At 36.6% G+C, this 21,960-nt stretch overlaps 1 protein-coding gene across 4 annotated transcripts in view; it reads left to right on the forward strand.

Moving 5' to 3' along the window:
• Cntn6 (contactin 6) overlaps nucleotides 1-21,960 on the forward strand; it is a 355,535-nt gene that overhangs the window by 193,613 nt on the left and 139,962 nt on the right. For all 4 annotated transcript variants that reach the window (XM_041634298.1, XM_041634331.1, XM_041634320.1 and 1 more), the window contains exon 5: nucleotides 5,219-5,314. In XM_041634298.1, coding sequence (XP_041490232.1) covers nucleotides 5,219-5,314 — 96 coding nt within the window. The remainder of the gene's footprint in view (nucleotides 1-5,218; nucleotides 5,315-21,960) is intronic.

Consider the following 21,960-nt stretch of genomic DNA (forward strand, 5'->3'; position numbering starts at 1 on the left):
GTAAAGGGGGATAAAAATATTCAGATTAACCACCTCTTGGGGCTATAAGAAATAGAAACAATAGGTCTATCTATTGACTGTTAATTTTGAAATATAGTTAAGTAAGATTTTATTTAAAGGAATACAAAGCCAATCTCAAAGAACACACAGTTTAAGTCAATAGCTTTCTTTTATCAGTGCTTAAATTTGAACCCAACATTCTTGTATGCTTGTCAAGTGTTTACCACTGAACTGTGACCCTAATCATATTAATGTGTATTGATGGCACCAACATACATGAATATCTCTCAGTTTGTCTATAACCAAAAAGGAAATGGAATGAATTTGATTAAATAACACTGCACATATAGCATGCCAGCCTTGCCATATCCTCTGGTCGTACACAACTAATGACTGTTGATTAAGAGCAAATGGAAAAACAGGTCCAATTATGCGGATAAACAAATTACATCTTGGGGAAATTTTTTCATTTCAAACAGTCTGAAACAGGTGCTGGAGAGAATGGCTAAGATATTTGCCTTGTAACTGTGAGTGTGAGGGCCTGAGGTTCTTCACCAGAAACCCTGTAAGTAAAGCCGGAACTGATGACTCATATTTATAATCCCATCCCTGGATAGGAGATAGGCTCCTGGGAATTACTGGCCAGCTAAACTTGACCCAGGTGAGATATAGGTTGATGAGAGATAGTGTCTGGAGAGTGACACTTGATTGTGTCCTCTCGTCTCCACGTGTATGCTCACCCTCATGCTTGCCCACCTGCACATGCATGGATGTTAAAACGTCAAGAACAGATGCGTTACTAATCACATAACATGTCTCTTGTATCTCTTTCTCTGGACCCAGGACTTCACATTCTGAAAACCAAACAGATATTTATTTGGGAAGTAATGTAGTTCCACTGCAAAAGTGCTAACTAATGTTTGATGGGGAAGCTCAGCCAATCACATCTGGCTAGAGTGTGGACGCCTGGAACCCATGTAGAAAAGCAGGGGAGAAAGGTGTGCGCGCTCTCTCTCTATGCTGTGCTCGCTGGACCATTTCGGATTTCGGACCTCTCACTTGGTTAGCGTGACTTTCCCCCCTTTTCAATTATTAAAAAATATGATTGTTGTTCTTGAGCTGGTCTGGTTATTCATCGTACCGACCGGACACGCAAACACTACAAATGTTTCTTGCATTTTTTTTCTTTTTTTATTGAGAAAAGGAGAAAAAAAAAAAACAAGTTTCCACCTCCTCCCAGCCTCCCATTTCCCTCCCCCTCCTCCCACCCTTCTCCCCCTCCCCCCACTCCTTTCCCCCTCCCTCTCCAGTCCAAAGAGCAGTCAGGGTTTTCTGCCCTGTGGTAAGACCTAGGACCTCCCACCTCCATCCATATCTAGGAAGGTGAACATCCAAACTGGCTAGGCTCCCACAAAGCCATCACATTACGTAGGATCAAACCCCTCCTCGCAAATAAACTAGCAAATATTCTCTTTCCAGTTTCATCTGGAGATTTGGACTATCCAGTTTTTATTCTATTCAGTGAATACTCTGTAGTCCATTTTATATTCACACCCAGATCACTTCTCCCGATTGCATTTTCTTACAAAGGGCTGTCCCTCCACATACCCTTTGATAGCTTTTCTAGCTTAGCCAACAAACTAATCAGTAGCGTTCTCCAACGCCTTTCATGTTCTTCATAAATCTTCCCTCTTGTTTCCAGCTTGCTCTGAAGAGTTGAATTGTATGCCTCTGAACCACAAGCCCTTATCTACAGTTGGTTTTGTCTGAAAATGTCACTAAATTTGTTTTCCCAGTATCACAGATGATGAACAATTTCTGTCTAAACTTTTTTTTTACATCTTCATTGCTCATTCCGTATTTTCTCTTTTCCCTTTATCTTTCTCTTATTACTTCCTCTTATCTCATTGTTACTCCACCTCTGAACAGTTCATGTTTTCACTATTTAAATCTAGAGACATATTTGCTAAATGCTTCATATTAAAATTTATAGTGTCACTCCATATTTGTTAATATAGCTTTAAGTAATTTATTTGTTCATAAATCCTCTTCTTATACATCTATACTGTATATTTCCCCTATCCATGGATGAGATGTTCCAAAGACAACATGCCACTACTATAACATCTTCTTTGTTATAATATGTATAACTTTTCAGATCATACTATAGTGGGACTTTAAACAACCTTAAAACATACTCTAATGTAAAGTACACAGGGATTACAAAATGTTCATGAAGGAACTGACATATATCAGATAACCTTCCAGTATAAACAATATGAAAGATTTTTAAAATATCCCTTTTATATGATACTTTGTAACAGTTTATTAAGTTGCTTATATATCATATGTATGTTCTTATTGTATTTCTTTTGCAATTCAGTATACTATAGATTTATTCAGAAATATGTTTCTCTCCTATTGTTTAACAATATGACATTAAGCAATGTGTTTTAGGCAGCTAAGTCTATCTTGTGATTCTCCTTTAAATGTCTTCTTGGTTTTGAAATTACAGGTACACACTACCATGCATACTTTATGTATTTTCCAAATCAATCTGCTCTGAATTGATAGCTTCTTTCTGTTTAATTGAAGCAGGTATGATTTACAAGATGATTTATTATTACTTTTAAACAAATATTTTTCTTTTATATTAGTATAGTCCATATGAATATTGATTTCAGAACCCAAATTGTCTGCCGAATGACAGCAGAAGTGGCTTCTTTGCACTATGAAGTCTGTACATCTAGAACGTTAATCTCATTTATTTTTATTTATGGAAGGAAGAGTCTCCTTTCCCTGACATAACCAAGCTTGGTCCTCATATGCTATATTAGGTCTGTGCTTTTTTCATTTCCTTTGAAGGATGTCTGAAGGTAAAAGGTTAAATTACAGTAATAAAGAGATCACTCAATAAATGCCTCAAGCACAATAGAACTTGCAGTTTTGATCCATACAGCCTGCTTTAAAAATAATTAAACTCATTTTTTTTTTTTTTTCGGTTTTTCGAGACAGGGTTTCTCTGTGGTTTTGGAGCCTGTCCTGGAACTAGCTCTTGTAGACCAGGCTGGTCTCGAACTCACAGAGATACGCCTGCCTCTGCCTCCCGAGTGCTGGGATTAAAGGCGTGCGCCACCACGGCCCGGCTTAAACTCATTTTTAATGTGCCATATATTTATACAACATATAGTGATCATATCCATCCATCATTTCCAATGTCCACCTCCTCCTAGAGAGCCCCCAGTCCATCTCCGACTAAGCTTCATTTCATTACATTATTATTCATTAATAATACATAGAGTCCAGTTATGGCTGTGCATAGGCACATGGGTATGTGGCCACCACTTGGACTTGAGCCACCTCCCAGTATTCCATCCCGAAAGCAGAGTGATTCTTCCTCCCTCAGCAGCATCAATTACCTGTAGTAACTTATGCCCCGAAATAACAACACACAAACTGTATTCTTTTTAACACTGCCTGGCCCATTATATCTAGCCTCTTCTAGGCTAATTTTCATGTATTAAATTAGCCCATTTCTAATAATCTGTGTAGCACCACTAGGTGCGCTCACCGGGAAAGATTCAGCATGTCTGACCTGGCGGCTTGCTTCATTGCGTCTGGCTCTGAGAGGAGCTGCATGATTTCTGAGCTCACTTCCTCTTCCTCCCAGCATTCTGTTCTTTTTACTTCGTCTATCTAAATTCTGCCCTATCAGATGGGCCAAGGCAGTTTCTTTATTAGCCAATGACCTTCCTCCATCATTCATGTCTGAAAAGTAACTTTTGAATAGAAGTTGCTTGGATTTTGTATTCTTGTTGTGTCAAGAGTTAGTGAAGTTGAGTGAGAAGGAACCCTGAATGTTTGTAGAGTTGCATTCTCAAACACAGGAACTGTTACTTTTCTGATATATATATATATATATATATATATATATATATATGAAATACATACATACAAAGAACTCTGGAGAACGTACCATCTAGTTAGATAAGTATGTTTGATTTCAACCCTGCTACTACTGAAGAATTGAGAATAGATCCTTACAGACAGAAAACTCTGTTTCCAAATGGTCACTCTGTTAACAATGTACTTTTATTTGGTACATCTGATTTTCCTTTTAGATGCTCAACAGAATAACAGTAAGTCAGATCTTTGCTATTAATTGTTATTACTAAAATATAGCTCCTGCACATAAACAACATTCCTATCCTTTAGAAGGCAGATCTGTTTACTAAATGAGTGAGTGAGTGAGAGAATGAATGAATGAATGAATGCATGAAGAGAGAGATGTATTTTACAGATGAAGACATTGATGTTCAGAGGGAATTGGGCATTTGCCCATTACTGCAGGTTCGTTTATTTTTTCTAGGAATGTTGAGAGATTTAAACATTAGCTCCATGGTTTATGAAGGTTTCACCCATTTCTGAATTTTTAGACTTTCTCAATGCAGGGAATCAAATCACACATCTCAAGTAACTTAGAGAGACAGCTTTCTGAGGGAATGTAGACAGTAGAGGATGTGCTATCTCATAGGTGCTGTCAGTGACAGCTTTGTTTCTCAGGCTGCTATATCATAAATCTGAGACATTCTCTAACCATGAGACATCAGCCATTAATCTAAGAAGGCAGGCTTTAGCATATTGGCTGCATAACCATTATTTATTTATTTATTTATTTATTTTTATTTATTTACTTCTGTTTGTTTTTTGGTTGGTTGGTTGGTTGGTTTTTCAAGGCAGGGCTTCTCTGTGTAAGAGTTCTGGCTGTCCTGGAACTCTCCCCATAGATCATGATAGCCTTGAACTCACAGAAATCCACCTGCCTCTGCCTTCTGAATGTTGAGATTAAAGGCATGAGCTACCACTACACAGCAAGCATACACTTTTAAATACACTTTGTCCTGACATATTAAGTATGAGCTATGCTTAGAAGACCACCTGTTGGCTTACAAACTGTCTGAGAGAATAAAAGCAAACATAGTGAGTAGCCATAACAAATGTTTTTATCAAATCTTTACTGAATGTAAACAAAAGACAGAAAGACTTTGTGAATGAATCTCAACTGCAGATAAATTATCCATTATCTCCATATTCTCTTCAGCCTAATTTGAGTATCTGCTACTCATAACAATCAAAATAAGTTTCATTTAAGACATCCAGATTTTTATGAAACGCTGAAAAGTAAGGAATTCTAAACCTGTTTTCTTTGTTTTCTAAGATATTGAAGACTTTGAAACCAAAACCAGAAGCACAGTGTCTGTCCGAGAAGGTCAAGGTGTGGTGCTCCTCTGTGGCCCACCACCACATTTTGGAGGTATGTTGTGGGTAGTTTGTGTCAGCCAATCCTTGGGCTCCATCGGAAGGTAAAGGAGGCACACAACATCCTAGAATAACTGACATTTCACCTACATTCTTAGGATATGAGAAAGCTCCAGGAAGTTCACCAGCCACCTAGACAATCCTGCAATCTAATGATTTTATTTAAAATACTCTTCATATCTGGGCAGTGGTGGCTCACACTTTTAATCCCAGCACTATGGAGGCAGAGACAGGTAGATATATCTGAGTTTGAGGCTAGCCTACAGAGCAAGTTACAGGACAGGCTTCATAAGCTAACAGAGAAACTCTGTCTAAAAAAAAAATAATAAACAAAACAAACAAAACACAGCAAAACAAAAAAAATCTCTTCTTTTAGCTACTGGACAAATATGTCCCTGACAAGATGATGCTGGGAGCTCTAAACAGTGCTGGTGCTGGGCCTGCTATAAAACTGAGTAGATGATCTGATGTAGTAGATGATCTGATGATCTGAGTAGATGAAACTGATGATGATCAGGACAATGTATATGTCAATGAACTCTGAAAATCAGCTTCTTCTTACATAGAATTAGGCAAACATTATTAACAGTGCCTTATATCTAAATTAATTTGACTTATATAATGTACCTTAATAAAAATGAAAATTAAAATTATTTAATTTTTTTTTATAGTTTAAGCTAAAAGGTTTTAAGCAGAGTCTACTGGAAATTGTCCCATGTAGGCATCCCAGACATTCATACTGCCTATTCATATTAGCTTCCATACAAAAACGGGAGAGTTCTTAAAAAGATCAAACATATTCCTTTAAGATAAAAGGCAAATTTGTGCTTCTAATGTTAAACTAAATCTTCTTTATAAGTCTTTAAAATATTTTATTATTATTTTCATTTCATATCACCTTTGTGATGTGCCAGCACAAAAAGCAAAGAAACCTAATTAGAAGCTAACAATATATTTTTCCTCACTCCTAACAAATATGGCATTATGTTCACCTAAGGTGTTAGAGAATTGCTATGTGCACAATGCTGTCTCAGCATCAAGTTATATTCTTGTAAAGTGCACACAAACATTTCTTATGTTTCGGATAGTTTCTTTTTTTCTTTCTTGAGCTTATGGAAAATTCTATTCTTGTAACAATGTCTGGTATTGAAAAATAAGGAAACACTAGGTCCTTTGGTCCTTTGACTATATTCAAAGATTCCTGGCAGTGTTGAAAATTTTTCAGTCTTGGTTTAATCATGGATGATTGAAATGAAAAATAATTGTGAGTAAACCACACAAACACACACACACACACACACACACACACACACACACTCAAGTAAAAACAGTCATTTAAAACATTCTTTTAAAACAAAAAGGCCTTACTGCCATGTAATGAGTCCTATGAAACTAAATCAGTGGATAACACTGAATACATTAAAGTAAGAACTTCATAAGGAACAAGACTCTTAGATGAGAGTGAATGCAAGTTTGCCTATTTCCATTGGCAATGATCAGAATCATTCCATGAATATCTGACAATGATGATTTCTGGGTAGCATAACAATTTCCTCCTGGAAAATTTTATCATTGATCAAAAGTAAATTTATCTCTTTGACAAAAGGTTTGATGGAATAATAGTTTTGAAGTAGAACATAATATATCTTTGTGTCTTCTCATGGCTTTTGCTACATATTTCTTCTGGGTCATACTTTCATTACGAGCTTTTTATTTCCCTGAGTTCTCCTAAGTGTCTGCTATTTGTTTGCAATTTTTCCCCATTAGAATTGTTTTCTCTACTTTTAAGTTATTGACTTTTATCAGCTACTTTGCCGAAAATTTTTGTTAGTTGTGCTGAGATGTGGCACTTTTACATTCATTCATTCTTCTTCTTTTTCCTCTCTTCTTCTTCTTCTCCTCCTCCTCCTTCTTCTTCTTCTTCTTCTTCTTCTTCTTCTTCTTCTTCTTCTTCTTCTCTCTTTTTTGAGAAAGGGTTTCTCCGTGAATCAGTCCTGGGCTATCTTGAAACTCATTCTGTAGATTAGTAGGTCTCGAACTCACAATTATCCACCTGCTTCTGCCTCCCACATGCTAGAATTAAAAGCATGTGCCACTACCTCCTGGCACATTTTTTTCAAGTAAAATAAAATATTTATCTTATTTATTTTGGTTTTTTTTTTTGTGTGTCTATCTCCATGAGTCAACATAATTCTAATTCTTATGTGCTGATATCAATATTGCTTCTCTTAGAAATCAGTTATAGACTCCATAGTGACAGCAGGTCATAAAGGCTGATGGTTTTTAAACAAATTATGTACAAGTTAGTTCTGTGCCTTTCTGTCCACACACATATAGTAAGTGTGTGCAAAAAGTCTTTCTACATAAAGGGAAAAGTCATAATAATTTTGATATTATTAGCATATGAGTGTGTTTTATTGTTCCTCTAGTATGTTCACAAAATTATATTGAAATCATCTCTTAACAATAGAAGTATTTGAAATATATTTAAATATGTTTTATAAAGAAATATTCTAAGAACACAAGGGAAATAATTAACGTTTTTGAGTTCTATAAGACTTTCTGTCAAAAAAGTGTCTGTGCCCCAAAATAAGATATGAAAAAGAGTTCATGGATGTTGATGGAGTGGAAGGCCACTCTGTTGTACGCCACTCTGTTGTATGAGGAGTGGCGGGCTGTGTCCTGCCACCCGGCTAGCTTTACCTGAAATAATTACACGGAACTGTATTCTTTTAAACATTGCCTGGCCCATTAGTTCCAGCCTCTTATTGGCTAGCTCTTACATACTGATCTAACCCATTTCTAATAATCTGTGTAGCCCACGAGGTGGCTTACCAGGGAAGATCTTAACCTGTGTCTGTGTTGGGTGGAATCATCATGGCAACTGCCTGACTCGGCTTCTTTCTCCCAGCATTCTGTTCTGTCTACTCTGCCTACCTAATTTTCTGTCCTATCAGGGCCAAGCAGTTTCTTTATTAATTAACCAATGACCGTCCTCCATCGCATGGAGTTTCCATATAAATGCTGACTAATAGCATAACATATCAACAATGTAAGTATTATAGAATATAGTCATTCAGCCAGAAAAGCTGCATTCTTCATGAGATTAGCTGTGCCTGTTTGCCACAGATCGTGAAGGCTGGACTGTTGACATTACTTCATGAAAGGAAGGGCTTGTGACAGCCTATTGGCCCTTTATCTTATATCGCAGTTAACGTTTCTAAACATTTGTGTGCAACTTTGCCTTCATTGCACATGGCCTGGACTGAGGTTGTACCCATAGTGATACATTACATGATACATTACATAATCTGGGGAGGTTAATAGAATGAGACTCTACCTACATTGCTATGCAAATAGCCGTCATGGAAATTGCATTTTACATTGGCTATAGACCTTCCTGTGCAATTGCTTTGAGGCCACCATTACTCCTGTCCACAAACTCACAATCAAACTACTTAAGTGGGCACAATAAACTCATTGGTTCCACAGTGTAAACTTTGGTGGGTTAGTACTTTGATTTGTTTTTGAGTCTTTATGAGAATGGAGAAGACAATATTTAAGAATCCCCATGGGAGAAATTTCTTCCTGTAATATAGCGTTACAACACAGCATAATATAATATAAAAATTTAACCTGATATAACAATATTATCCAGCATAACATGCCAATATAACAACAATAGAACATAAATTATGATATTCCTACAACTGAACAGATAGGATTAAGAAGTTATCATTCCTTTCACATGAATAGAAGAAAACTGACCTCTCATACTAATGTTTTGTGAATGCTTTCTTCCCAAATTTAGCAGTAACCAAAAGTGTAGAGATGCTGTCCCTCTGGGGGAAATGGGGAGAATTTTAGGGAGGCTGAAGCTATTCTAACAAAGAATGGGCTCGTGAAATGGAAAAGCATCCCCTGAGTATATAAAGAAAATAATCATGATATAAGCTATCATTTTAGTATATAATATTTTAATAAAATCAGGGGTGATTTTTTAATTAATCTTAATATTTTATTATAATCTTTATTAATCTTAGTATTCAGTCTCATTTAATCTTATGATATCTGTATCAGCAAATTTCTTGTCTCTGAAATATATTACTAAGATAATACATGTTTAGAGATAAAGAGCTGGTTTGGGGTCATGGACATAATGGCAAAATGACATAGCCTATATGTTCATTCTCTCTCTCTAAACATATGTTTATTTATATATTTTGAGAGCAAGATAAGTATATATGTTTATATGTGTGTATGTATGTACATATATACATAAGTACACCCATATAAGTATCTAAATATCTCTATCTCTCATAATATATAAATAAATAGATGATTTCTCATTGTTAGATTGTTTTTTGTTTTTGTTTTTGTTTTTTTTGTTTGTTTGTTTGTTTTTGTTTGGGTTTGAGACAGGATTTCTCTGTAGCTTTACAGTATGTCCTGGAACTCCACCTATAGACCAGGCTAGCTTTGAACTCACAGAGATCTGCTTGCCTCTGCCTCCCAAGTGTTGAGAGTGTGTGCCACTAATAGATACTATTTTTAAGTACCCATCAGCAGGTTTCTGTTAATTCATCCTAGGGCATTTTATTTTATCATTATTGTTATTACTATTATTTTATTACTTTAAAATACCAATTCAAATTCCCTCTGCCTACTCACCTCCAAGCCCTCCATAAACCGTCCTCCCTTCCCTCTCCAATCCTAAAAGAGGGCAAGGAACCTATATCTGTGGAAAGTCCAAGGCCCTCCCCACTACATCTAGGTTGAGCAAGGTATACATCCAAAGAGAAGAGGATCCCAAAAAGCCAGTACACGTAGTAGAGACAAATCCCAGTGCCACTGTCAGTGGCCCCTCAGTCTACCTTAACTGTCAACCATTTTCATTTTGATCCCTTGCTTGTTCACTCCCAGTCCAGCTGGAGTTGGTGAGCTCCAATTAGCTCAGGCAAACTGTCTCAGTGGGTGAACCCTTTATGGTCTTGACCCCCTTGCTCATATTCTCACTCCTTCCACTCTTCAAATGGATCTTGGGAGCTCAGTCCAGTGCTCTGATGTGATTCTCTGCCTCTGTTTCCATCTGCTGTTGTACAAAGATTTTATGGTGATATTTAAGATAATCATCAGTCTGACTACAGGGCAAGGACAGTTTGAGCTCCCTCTCCTTTATTGCTTAGTGTCTTAGCTGAGGTTATCCTTGTGGATTCCTGGGAATTTTTCTAGAGACAGGTTTTTTGCTAACCCCATAATGACTCCCTCAATCAAGATATCTCTTTCCTTGCTTTCATATCTGTCCTTCCTCTATCTCGACTATCTCATTCCCTTAAGTTCTCCTCAACCCTCCCCTTCTCTTCTCCTTTTCACTTTCTCCCCTACCTTCTACCCGCTGTAGTAATACAAGCCGTGTCACCCAAAATTCCTCTGTACTGTTGGGGATTCCATCTTCGGCCTACATGCCCATAGTGTCCAGCAGACATTTCCACGAAGCAGGAAATTTCAAAGACAGTTCAGTCATTTTCTGCTGTGTCCTGCAGAATGTCTGGCAGACTCTTTCATGAATCAAGAAACCCGAAAGATTATCTCACCTTTAGGCAAGTTCAGCAGTCCTCTCTCTGTGGATTCTATGTGTCCAGTTTATGCAACAGTCCAGGCAAGAGGAGTTTCTTGCCCAAATGGCTAACCAACTCCCTAAGGCGCCTCTTCGATGCCCATCTTCCTCTTGAAGTAACTTGTGCTGCCAGGAGCAGACGTGTCTCATTGTTATGAAAAGCCCTAAGTTATTAAAACATTAAATGCCATATTCTGTAGTCTTTGACAGATATGAAGAATGCCTATTTAACTGAAATATATCTCTACATATCTAGTAAATCTAACTAGTATGACTACAAGATTGACTATTATAGATGATTATCCATTAACAACCTATATTTCCTAACTATACATTACATTTTAAATGAACTACACAATCACAATACCTTAATCAATATCAGAAATACATATACATATAACAAAATTGACCTTAAAGTCCATACCAAGGCAAATTATTCATACCTATATCATATCCCCCTTTAAATGTAAAAGAACATTTATAAACAATATTTGGGAACATGGGCACAGTTTTTTCTCTCCAAACTGCTTCCTGCTGAATGGGGACGTCATAATTATGTCTTTCATGATCTGGTACCCTCTTTACATCAAGACTTGTGAATCAACAGGACAGTTTATTTTAAAATAAAAGAATAAAGAAATTAGCCACATTTAAAAAAAATCAAAAATCAACATTTCTATGAGATAATAGTTTTCACCATTGAAGACGCTGAATCTGCCTTATAATTTGGGGTATGAACCTTTTAGTTCTGCTTTCACAATATTTGTGAATTTCTAGTTTATTTTAAAGGAACTGTCATTTATTATTTTCTGGCCCATTTCTCTGGTAAAATCAATGACTGTGTGCCAGTGGTTGAGATCAGCTGTGCCTGTGGGAAGAAAATAGCACTGTTTTGTGTTTTGTGAGCCTAATATTTGTGTTCCTGTCATAAAGTAGTTGACAGTTTAACTTAAATTGAAAATCATCCAACGGAATGACTCAAAACAGCATTGCGTGTGTGTGTGAGGGAGAGAGAGAGAGAGAGAGAGAGAGAGAGAGAGAGAGAGAGAGGAAAATTACATTGAGAAAAATTCCAAACTTTCATGACCCCTTCCTCCTAGTTGGTATGTTTTCTGTTTCTGGAACAAATAAAAATGGTTTTTTCTTATCTGGTCAAACAATTCACAATGCATTCATCACATCTCTTTTTAATCATGAAAATTTTTATTCTTCTCTCATAGTTCCTGACCACAGTTTCCGCTTCTTCCACTCCTCCTAGTCCATACCCCCATATCCCCTGTCTCCTAGATCAATATATTCGGTTTCCTTTAAAAAAAAAAAAAAGAACAGGCCTCCCAGGGAAATCTAAGAATATGTCTTCACAAGATACAATAAGACTTGAAAAAAATCCACATGCCATGGCTGAACACAGGGCAACCCAGTAGTAAGGAAGGTGTTCCAGGCACAAATAAAACATCAGAGACATGCCCCAACTCCCATTACCGGGAGTCTCATAAGAACAGCAATCTACATAACCATAAGATAAATCCAGAGGGCTTATCTCAAACCCATTCAGAATCTGTCTTAATTGCCCCAATTTCTGTGCTTACCTATAATCCTTGCTTAGTTGATTTTGTGGGCCATGTTCTTGTGGTGCCCTTGACGACTCTGACTCCTATAATCCTTCCTTTCCTCTCCCGGGGGTTACTCTGGCTTTGTCTAGTGTTTGACTGTGGGTCTCTGCATCTGCTCCCATCAGTTGCTAGATGATGACCTTCTGATGGCAATTAGATTAGGCTCTGATCTTTGAGTATAGCAGAATATCTTTAGGAATCATCTCATTGACACTTTTTTTCCCCCAAATTGTGTTAGCTCTATCCTAGGTCTCTGAGATGATCTCCTCTAAGTCTTGGTCATGTAGTCAGTGTCAGGTGTGCACTCTTTCTTGTGGAGTAGGTCATAAGTTATGTTAGTCACGGGCCGGCCACTTCCACAAGTTCTTTGCTATCATCATCCCTGAACTGCTTGCAGGTACATGGGGATACATCCCTCTTACCAATCTTTGTAGGCACACTTGTAAATCCAGCACTAGAGAAACAATGGAGCGAGTATTATGAGTCCATAACATTTCGCTACACAGTGGATTTCTATTTTTTTTTTACATTTTTAAATTATTTTTTTCATTATTTTTACATACTGGTCACATTTCCCCTCCCTTCTCTCCTTCCATTCCCTTGTCTTGCCTCCCATCTACCTGCTTCTTTATCCACTCCTCCTCCATCTTCATTTAAAAAAGGCAGGCCTCCCATGGGCATCACAAAACAAACATGACTCACTAAGTTGAGGCAGAACAAAGCTCCTCACCATACATCAAGGCTGGGCAAGGTAATCCAGCATGGGAAAGAGGTTCCCAAAAGCCAGCTCAAGCAACATGAGCAGGTCCCTGTTACCACTGCTAGAAGATCAACAGACAGACCAAACTACACAATTATCATCCACATTCAGAGGGCCATGCAGGCTCCGTAGCTGATGGTCTAGAGTCCATGAGTTCCTACAAGCTCAGGTCAGTTGTCTCTGTGGGTTCCCCTGTCCTGATTTTGACCTCCTGATTCATACAATCTCTCCTCCCTCTCTTCAATAGGAATGTCAGAGCTTGGCCCAGTTCTTAACTGTGGATCTCTGCATCTTCTTCCATTAGTTACTAGATGAAGGCTCTCTTTACAGGAGCTTTTCAGTTTCAGGAGGTCTCATTTGTTAATTTTTGTTATATTTAGGAAGTTGTCTCCTGTGCCAATGTGTTCAAAGCTAACTTTTATTTTTTCTTCTAACAGGATCAGTTTGGTTGGATTTAGGTTGATGTCTTTGACCCAGTTGAATTTAAGTTTTGTGCATGGAAAAAGATAAGGTTCTATTTGGAATGTTCTGCATGTTGACATCCAGTTATACCAATATTGTCTGTTGAAGATGCTTTCTTTTTTCCATTGTATAATTTTGGCTTCTTTGCCAAAAATCAGGTATTAATAGGTCTGTGGATTCACATCAGATTCTTCAGTTCAGTTCCATTGATCTACCTGTCTGTTTTTATGCCAACACCATGATTTTTATTACTATAGTAATAAAACATACACATGGCATACAAACATGCACCAACACCCTCACCTGCATTCACACATGTGTGCATGTGCACACACACACACACACACACACACACACACACATATATTAGAACTTGAAGTCAGGGTTGGTGATGCCTCTGGAAGTTCCTTTATTGTTTTAGTTATCCTAGGATTTTTTTTTCCATATGAAGTTGAATATTGTTCTTTAAAGTTCTTTAAAGAATTCTGTTGGGATTTTGATGGGGATTACATTGAAACTGTAGATTGCACTTGGTTAAATTTTCATTTTTATTAGTGCGTTAATCCTACTGCTTCAAGAGCATCTGAGATATTTTCATTTTCAGATATTGTCTTCTATTTCTTTCTTAAAAGACTTAAAGTACTGGTAATTTAGCTCTGTCACTTGTCTGGTTAGAGTTACACCAAGATATTTTATATTATTTGTATATTGGAAATAATGTTGATTCTTTGATTTCTTTCTCACATTATCAATTGTATGGAGGAGGGCTACTGAGTTTTTGAGTTAATCTTGTATCCAACCATATCACTGAAGGCTTATATTAGCTGTAGAAAATGACTGGTAGAATTTTAGTGTCACTTATGTATACTATCATATCATCTGTAAATAGTGAAAGTTTGAGTACTTCCTTCACAATTAGTATCTCTTTGATCACCTTTTGTTGTCTTAGTGCTATGGCTAGTTATGGAGTTTTGTTCATGATTTTAGTTGAATATTTTTGAGTTTCTCTCCATTTAATCTGATGTTAATGGTTCTGTACTGCTTTTATGTTTCTTGTATTTCTGATCACTTCAAGACCTTTTTATTTTGTGTTTTAGTATGTTCCTCATATTACTGATCACTCCAAGACCTTTCTTCTGTAGAGGTGTTGAAATTTGTCAAAGCCTTTTTCAACATTTAATGAGATAATCAAGTTTTTTTCTTTCAGTTTATTTATATGGTGGATTACATTGGCAGATTTTCATATGTTATACTCTGGGGTGAAGTCTCCTTGATCATTGTTGAATGATCTTTTTCTATGCAATTTTGGATTTGATTTGTAATTATTTTATTAATGTTTTTGCATCAATGTTGATGAGGTAGATTGGTCTCTTTGAAGCATCTTTGTCTGATTTGGGTATCAGAATAACTGTGGACTCATAAAAAATTGGTAATCTTCCTTTTGTTTCTCTTGTGTTAAACAATTTGAATATTGGTATTAGCTCCTTTTTGATATTCTGGTAGAATTCCACGCATCCATTTGGTCCTGGGTATTTTTTTCTTCCTTTTTTTTTTTTTTTTTTTTTTTGGTTGAGAGGGCTTTAACAAGTGCTTCTATTTTCTTGGGAGTTATAGCTCTTTTTTAAATTGTTTATCTGGTCTTGATTTTGTTTTGGTATGTGTAGAAAAGGGCCCACTTGTTTGTCTCAGCCACCCAGAACTGAAATAACCACCCAGAAATTGTATTAAATAAACCACTGCTTGGCTCATTAGCTTTAACTTCTTATTAGCTAATTCTTACATATTAATTTAACCCATTTCTATTAATCTGTGTATTGCCACATGGCTGTGGCTTACTGGCCAGATTCTAACCAGTGTCTGTCTCAGGCAGAGAATCCATGGCTTCTCCTGGCTCTGCCTTTTTTCCTCCCAGTATTCAGTTCTGTCTTCCCTGCCTACCTAAGTTCTGCCCTATCAACAGGCCAATGCAGCTTCTTTATTCATTATCCAATTAAAACAACACAGAATGAAGGACACCCACACCAGGTATGTGGCACATATCCAGAAAGTTGTTTATTTCTTTTAGATTTTCTAATTTAATTTCTGTGAAGTACAAGTTTTCAAAGTATGATCTCTGAATTTCCTCAGTGTCTGTTGCTATGTCTCCCTTTTCATTTCTGATTTTGTTAATTTGGATGTTCTCCTTTCTTTACCTTTTAGTTAGTTTTGATAATGGCTTGTCTATCTTGTTAATTTTCTAAATCTCATTGAATATGCAAAAGATAGGTAACATGTTAACATCATATTCATAATGTCACAAAGTTATTGAGCATGCTAACACTCACTAAATGTTTTAAATGTAATTAGTGCTTTTGATTTTTCCATTTTCCTTGGGAACAATGGAGAAAAAAGGCAGCCTTTTGCTTCACAAATTGTAAAGATTTTCATACAAATCACAACATTTATCGAGAAGGTGAAAAATAGGCAGCAGAGAATAGGAGATAGTAGGAATTCCTACAACTTGTTTAGGTTTAAAAAAAACCTTCATTGACATTTTAGAAAAGAAATGAACATATTAGAGAGTAGTTTTATGAAAAGAAAGTTTAGACAAATACATATGTCAAGGATCTATGTTAGAATTGCATATGGCTTATTGAAGGAACAAGAGAAACATCAGTGTGGACATACTAAATCATTCATAGCAGTGTCATTGAAAATAAAAAATCCTACTTTGAAACCCTTTAAGTCCTTTGATTTAATTTTGCTTTGTTTCCTGAATGAGATCAGAATATATTAAATTGAAAAGAAGAAAAACCCACTTTCTGTGATTTCCATTTTTGGAATTTTGATAAGAAGAATATCATCTGTTGACCACAATATAGAGGTGACAGATAATGGTCATAGACCATTGATTGTGGTCAACAGATAATATCTCACCATCTTCAGTATGTGTGTAGAAATTATAATTGAAACAATTTCCTAAAGATTTGGATTGAGATCATATGAGAAAGTCATGAATAGCTCCAGAGTCTAGGTTCTTACACTAAAGTTGAAATTAGATGTTGTTTCTTAGTGGTATAGAAACACTAAAATGAGGTCAAGAATTTAAAAGGAGCTGCAACATCTTAGGAATAAGATTTTTATGTTAATATTTTTGATAATTTTGTACAGCATATTTTAAATATAGTCTCTTTTGTTATTTTCATTTTGAGATAGGGTTTCTCTGTAGCTTTGGAACCTGTCCTGGAACTAGCTCTTGTAGACTAGGCTTGTCTTGAACTCATATAGATTCGCCTGCCTCTGCCTCCTAAGTGCTGGGATTAAAGGCATGCGCCACTAATGCCCAGCTTGAATATATTCTTTTCTCTTCCTCAATTTCTCCTAGGTTCTCCCTCATCTCCCTACCACCACAGACTCATGTTCTTTCTGAAACAAGCAAAAAATCAAAACAAATAAGCACACACACACACATATAGAATTATTCAGCCAACTACTTTTGAGCATAATGCCTGCCTTGGTGTATGTATGGTTGCCATATGCAGGGTCACTCCATTGAGGACTACATGCTTTCAGTCTCCCAGCAGCAAGCACTTAAAAATGCATTCTTGTCTAGGAGTGTGTGACCTTGTGCCAATTTCCCTGGCTCCATGCTGGTATTTTGACAAACTTAATCAAATGAAGATCCTGTGCAGGCTTCTCCAACTCTGTTAATTCATATGTATATCAGCTCTGCTGCATCTGGAAAGCCCTATTAGTACACATGAACTGCCAAATGTCAAACAAATGATGAGAGCAGGATACAGCACTTGGTCAGGAAAGGCATAGATTGCAAAGCAGCCCCTCAGAGAATATTCTAGCTGGAGAACTGGAATGCCAAAGAACAGTTTGGTTCCATTTTTGTTTTGTTTTTAGCTTTTTTCCCCTCTGCCCCTCTCCAGTAAATCCTTTAAAAAGCATCCTGACCATCAGTTCACTATTATCTTATTTCCTTGGAGCTCTTTGGTGTAGGAAGTTCTTCTGTTCATGTGTTGCTTTCATTAGTTAAAGAATAAACAAACTACTTTGGGCCTGATAGGGCAGAACTTAGGTAGGCAGAGAAGACAGAACTGAATGCTGGAAGGAAGAAGGGCATAGTGAGAGACACCATGTTCCTTCTGCCTGAGATGGACGCCAGTTAGAATCTTGCTGGAAGGCCACAGTCATTTGGCAATGCACAGATTAATAAAAATGGGTTAAATTAAGACGTAAGAATTGGCCAATGATAAACCAGAACTAATGGGCCAAGCAATGTTTTAATGAATACAGCTGTCCTAAAGCTCTGTCTTCCCCTTCTTTCCCACTTAAGCTCTCACTTTATGAATATAACATGGTGAGACATTTGACTAGGAATCTGTAGTAAATACCTAGGTAGCAATATTAATTTAGAGAGATGAACTCATAACATACAACATATAAATAATACTTGCTGTCACGTGAATGGGGGGAATGATAAGTATCGACTTTTGTCAAAATACTTAGGTTCTATAACTGTGATACCATACCTTGGCCAAAAAGTAATTTCAGGAGGAAAGGCTTGTTTAGCTTGCATATTTCTAGACATATTTCACTGAGGGAAGTAAAGGCAGGACCTCAGGCAGGAACCTGGAGGCAGAAACTGAAACAGAGACCGTGGGGGCATGGTAAACCTTAATAACTTGTTCCTCAAATCTTGCTCAGTCAAGACAATAACACCCAGGATCACCTATCCAGGGGCAACATAGCCCAAACTGGGCAAGGCCTTCTGTTAGTCAAGAAAATCGCTTGCCCAAAGGCTATTCTGGTTGGTGGCATTTTCTCAATTGAGGTTCATGTTCTTCAAGTGATTGTAGTTTGTGTCAAATTGAAAAGTGTTTAATTAAGGCAGCTATACATTTGGCACTGAGCATAGCCAATTTTATATCTCAGTTTATTTGACATTTTCAAGGAAACTATTTCACTATTATACCTTTAGCAATGGCTTTTAAGTTGTTAATTTGGTTGTGATTGTACATTTGGTACTCAAAGGATCCTATCAAAACAACAATTTATTTATACTTTTGCATAACTTGGATGACTTTGTTTGGTTCATTCTAGTCCAGAGTATGAATTTAGTGCTCCATAATGTATAAAAAAGCGTATGTGGATTTCACCAAGGACAGTGGATTTTGTTGTTTAAAATGTTGTTTAAAGTGCTGCAACCAAGAAGCATATGGCTTTCCCCACTCTTTCTAAAGGACCAAAGTTCAATTTGGGACGTATCACTGTTGCTACATTTTATCCTGGAAGAGATATAATGGAACATCACTACCTCTTCCCAAGAATCCAGAGACAGACCCAAACAAAATTCTACAGAAGTTCATTCTGGTGAAACAATTAGTTCACTAGGGATTTTACAGAAATTACTTATAGGAGTGAGGACATTCCTCTCCAAAATGGCTACACCCAGAAAGCATTAACCATTAGGGATAAGTGCCTCCTTAAAAGCTGTGTAGGTGGAATCCTTGCTCTAGTCTTCCTTGGTCTTTGTGTATTCCAGCCCCTTCTCTGGTTCACACATAGCAGTTTCTACTTAGTAAGTAATAGTTGGATGCTCAAGAAAGAATCTCATGCCCCATCTTATAGCTCTATTCAGGGTGCAAACCATTATCCAGCTACCTGGAATGATCTTCTGCTAGGGCACATTGCTGAACTACCCAAGATGGTGGTTGCTTGGCTCAGATGTCAGTAACTGAGGTACACTCTTCATATCCCAACTGCTTACTTCCTCTATTATATTCCTTTCAGTTCTGGCTATATTTATTTTCTTGTTTTCAGACACATCAAACAAAGCTTTCATGGTATAGACTGCTGTCATTATAAAACCCAGTTTTTTTCAACGTAATGATGATTCACAATTTTGAAACAAGTTTTCTTATAGAAAATTGTTGACTAGGAAAATGGTTTCATGTGTAAAGGGTTTGCTGTGTTACTATGAGGACCTGAGTTTAGATCACCATCACTCACATGAAAAACCTTGGACATGGAGACATGCCTAAAATCCCATTCCTATAAGGCAGAGAAAAGGTTCTTAGGCCATTTGGCAAGCCATTTTATCCCAAATTAGAGCTCCAGTTTCAGTTTGAACCTGTTCATAAAAAACAGTAAAGAGCAATTAAAGATGATAGACAATGTTCATCCCTGGCATTTACATACACACCTGTACATATGTACACATGCATTCACCACATATCCACAGTGAAGAGAAAATAAGATAGAATAGCATAGGGCACTGTGAAAATATTCTTCTTCATTCATGACCACCAAATGCTGCACACAAAACACAATTACCATCATTTGCACATTGTGTATAAATGAGAATATATTTTTATCTTAATAGATACCTCTTAAATGACTTAAAGCATTCTTTGTTGAATGCTTTATTATATTATTATAATAATACTTTCTTGCATACTTCCACAGAATAAGGATCTGAGACAAAACAATTAAGTATATTCGTTATACATTTATATTCCTAATCTTCCATATCCTTCTTGGCCTTGTAGTTTTCCCAGAAGTGTTTTCACTTCTTCTTTATGTAGAGTTTGCAGTGTACAATCAATCCTGCAATTATCTGGAACCATACTGGTTACTCAAGGGACTTTTATGGGGTTGTTTGTAGGTCCCAGAAAATCCTTTTTCCATGGTTCCAGAAAATAGGTGTGTAAATCAGAAAAAAAGATCTAATAAAATCCTGATTCCCAGGCAGCATTTGGAGACCACATAGGTGCTCAAATAGGGAGAGATGACAAACATTTCAGGGTATTTTTAGTATTGCATCATAACCTTACTCCACACAATATCAAGTACTTTGACACAATAAAGGAATTATTATTCTTAGGGTAGATTTTTGCCAGTCAGTGTACCCATAATTTACTACCCAAGACGTTCTCATATTAATTCCTAAAGAACTGTGCAAGATTTAAAGAATTGTAATAAAGTATGCTTATTTCAAAATATCCAAAGCAAGGGAGGTTATCCATTAAACATAAGTACTGTATTTCAGATTCTTTATATAATAATTTATTTTTTTGCTTCATGAAACATAACACCACTTTTGAGATCTGTTATTAAGTCTAATAAAGTTTTGTGGTGGGAGGCCCAATATTTATTGCTTTGGTCTCTTTCATCAAAGACAGTTCTCTCTAATAAAAATTACCCTTCATGTAATGGTTATCTTTGCATACATATATTTTTCTTTGCATTTTAATTATCATGGTTTTATGTATAAGGCTGCTAATTATTTCAAAAACACAGTTGTCCCCTGGGGAAATGTCATTTGTTGTATGCTTAAGAGAGCAGCAGATAGTTTTCAATTGCTTGCTGCAGAACTGTCATTTCTAATAATAATAGAATTGTAGAGAATGATATTAATGAAAAACTACAAGAATGCTCCAGAAAGGACCAATTATCATTCTGTACTAATGTTGCTGCTGAATCATCATAAAAAGAATGCATCACCACCATTAATAACAGATAAATGTCATAGAGGGTGGAGAAAATATTTAAAAATCCAATGGCTTCAAACTAAGTGTCTCATGAATTATACATTTAATTAAGAAAAGCCAAATGCGAAGGTTTTTAAACTTCTAACTTGGAAGGTCTATTTTTTTCTTTCCCCATTAAAAATATACAAATTATGTCCCAGCTGTGGCTGATGATGAAACTCACAAAAATGATGCTTCCACTGCAGGCTAGCTGTGGGGATGGATGAGCAGAGACAGTCCATGGGGAAGAGAAAAGGGCAGAGGAGAACAATAACGGCTGAAAGAACTTAGAACTTTATGTGTTGTGACATTATAGTTCATGTCTATAAATAAATGTGTAAACTCTCATATATATAGGATGATTGACAAATATGATATTTCATAAAGTTAAAAAAATGACAACTTTTCTATCTACCTCTATGGGCTTTTATTTACACCATGTGCAGAATAGACTGTCTTGCAAATGCTGGTCAGGAGAGTTAGAGTACACAAATGTGTGCACACCCTCCCACACACATACATTTGGCAGAATGTCAAACTTAAGACCAGGATAGGAAAAACAGAAGAGTACACATGCCACCTTGTTTGATACCTACACAATGCAGAGACTCACTGCTCCTCCAATTTTTAATAGACATGAAATCTATAGCTCAGATCCTCATGGTACCC

Source organism: Microtus oregoni, unplaced genomic scaffold (assembly GCF_018167655.1).
Source record: "Microtus oregoni isolate MIOR12 unplaced genomic scaffold, Mior012 000002F_ref0000024, whole genome shotgun sequence".
NCBI classification, from domain to species: domain Eukaryota; kingdom Metazoa; phylum Chordata; class Mammalia; order Rodentia; family Cricetidae; genus Microtus; species Microtus oregoni.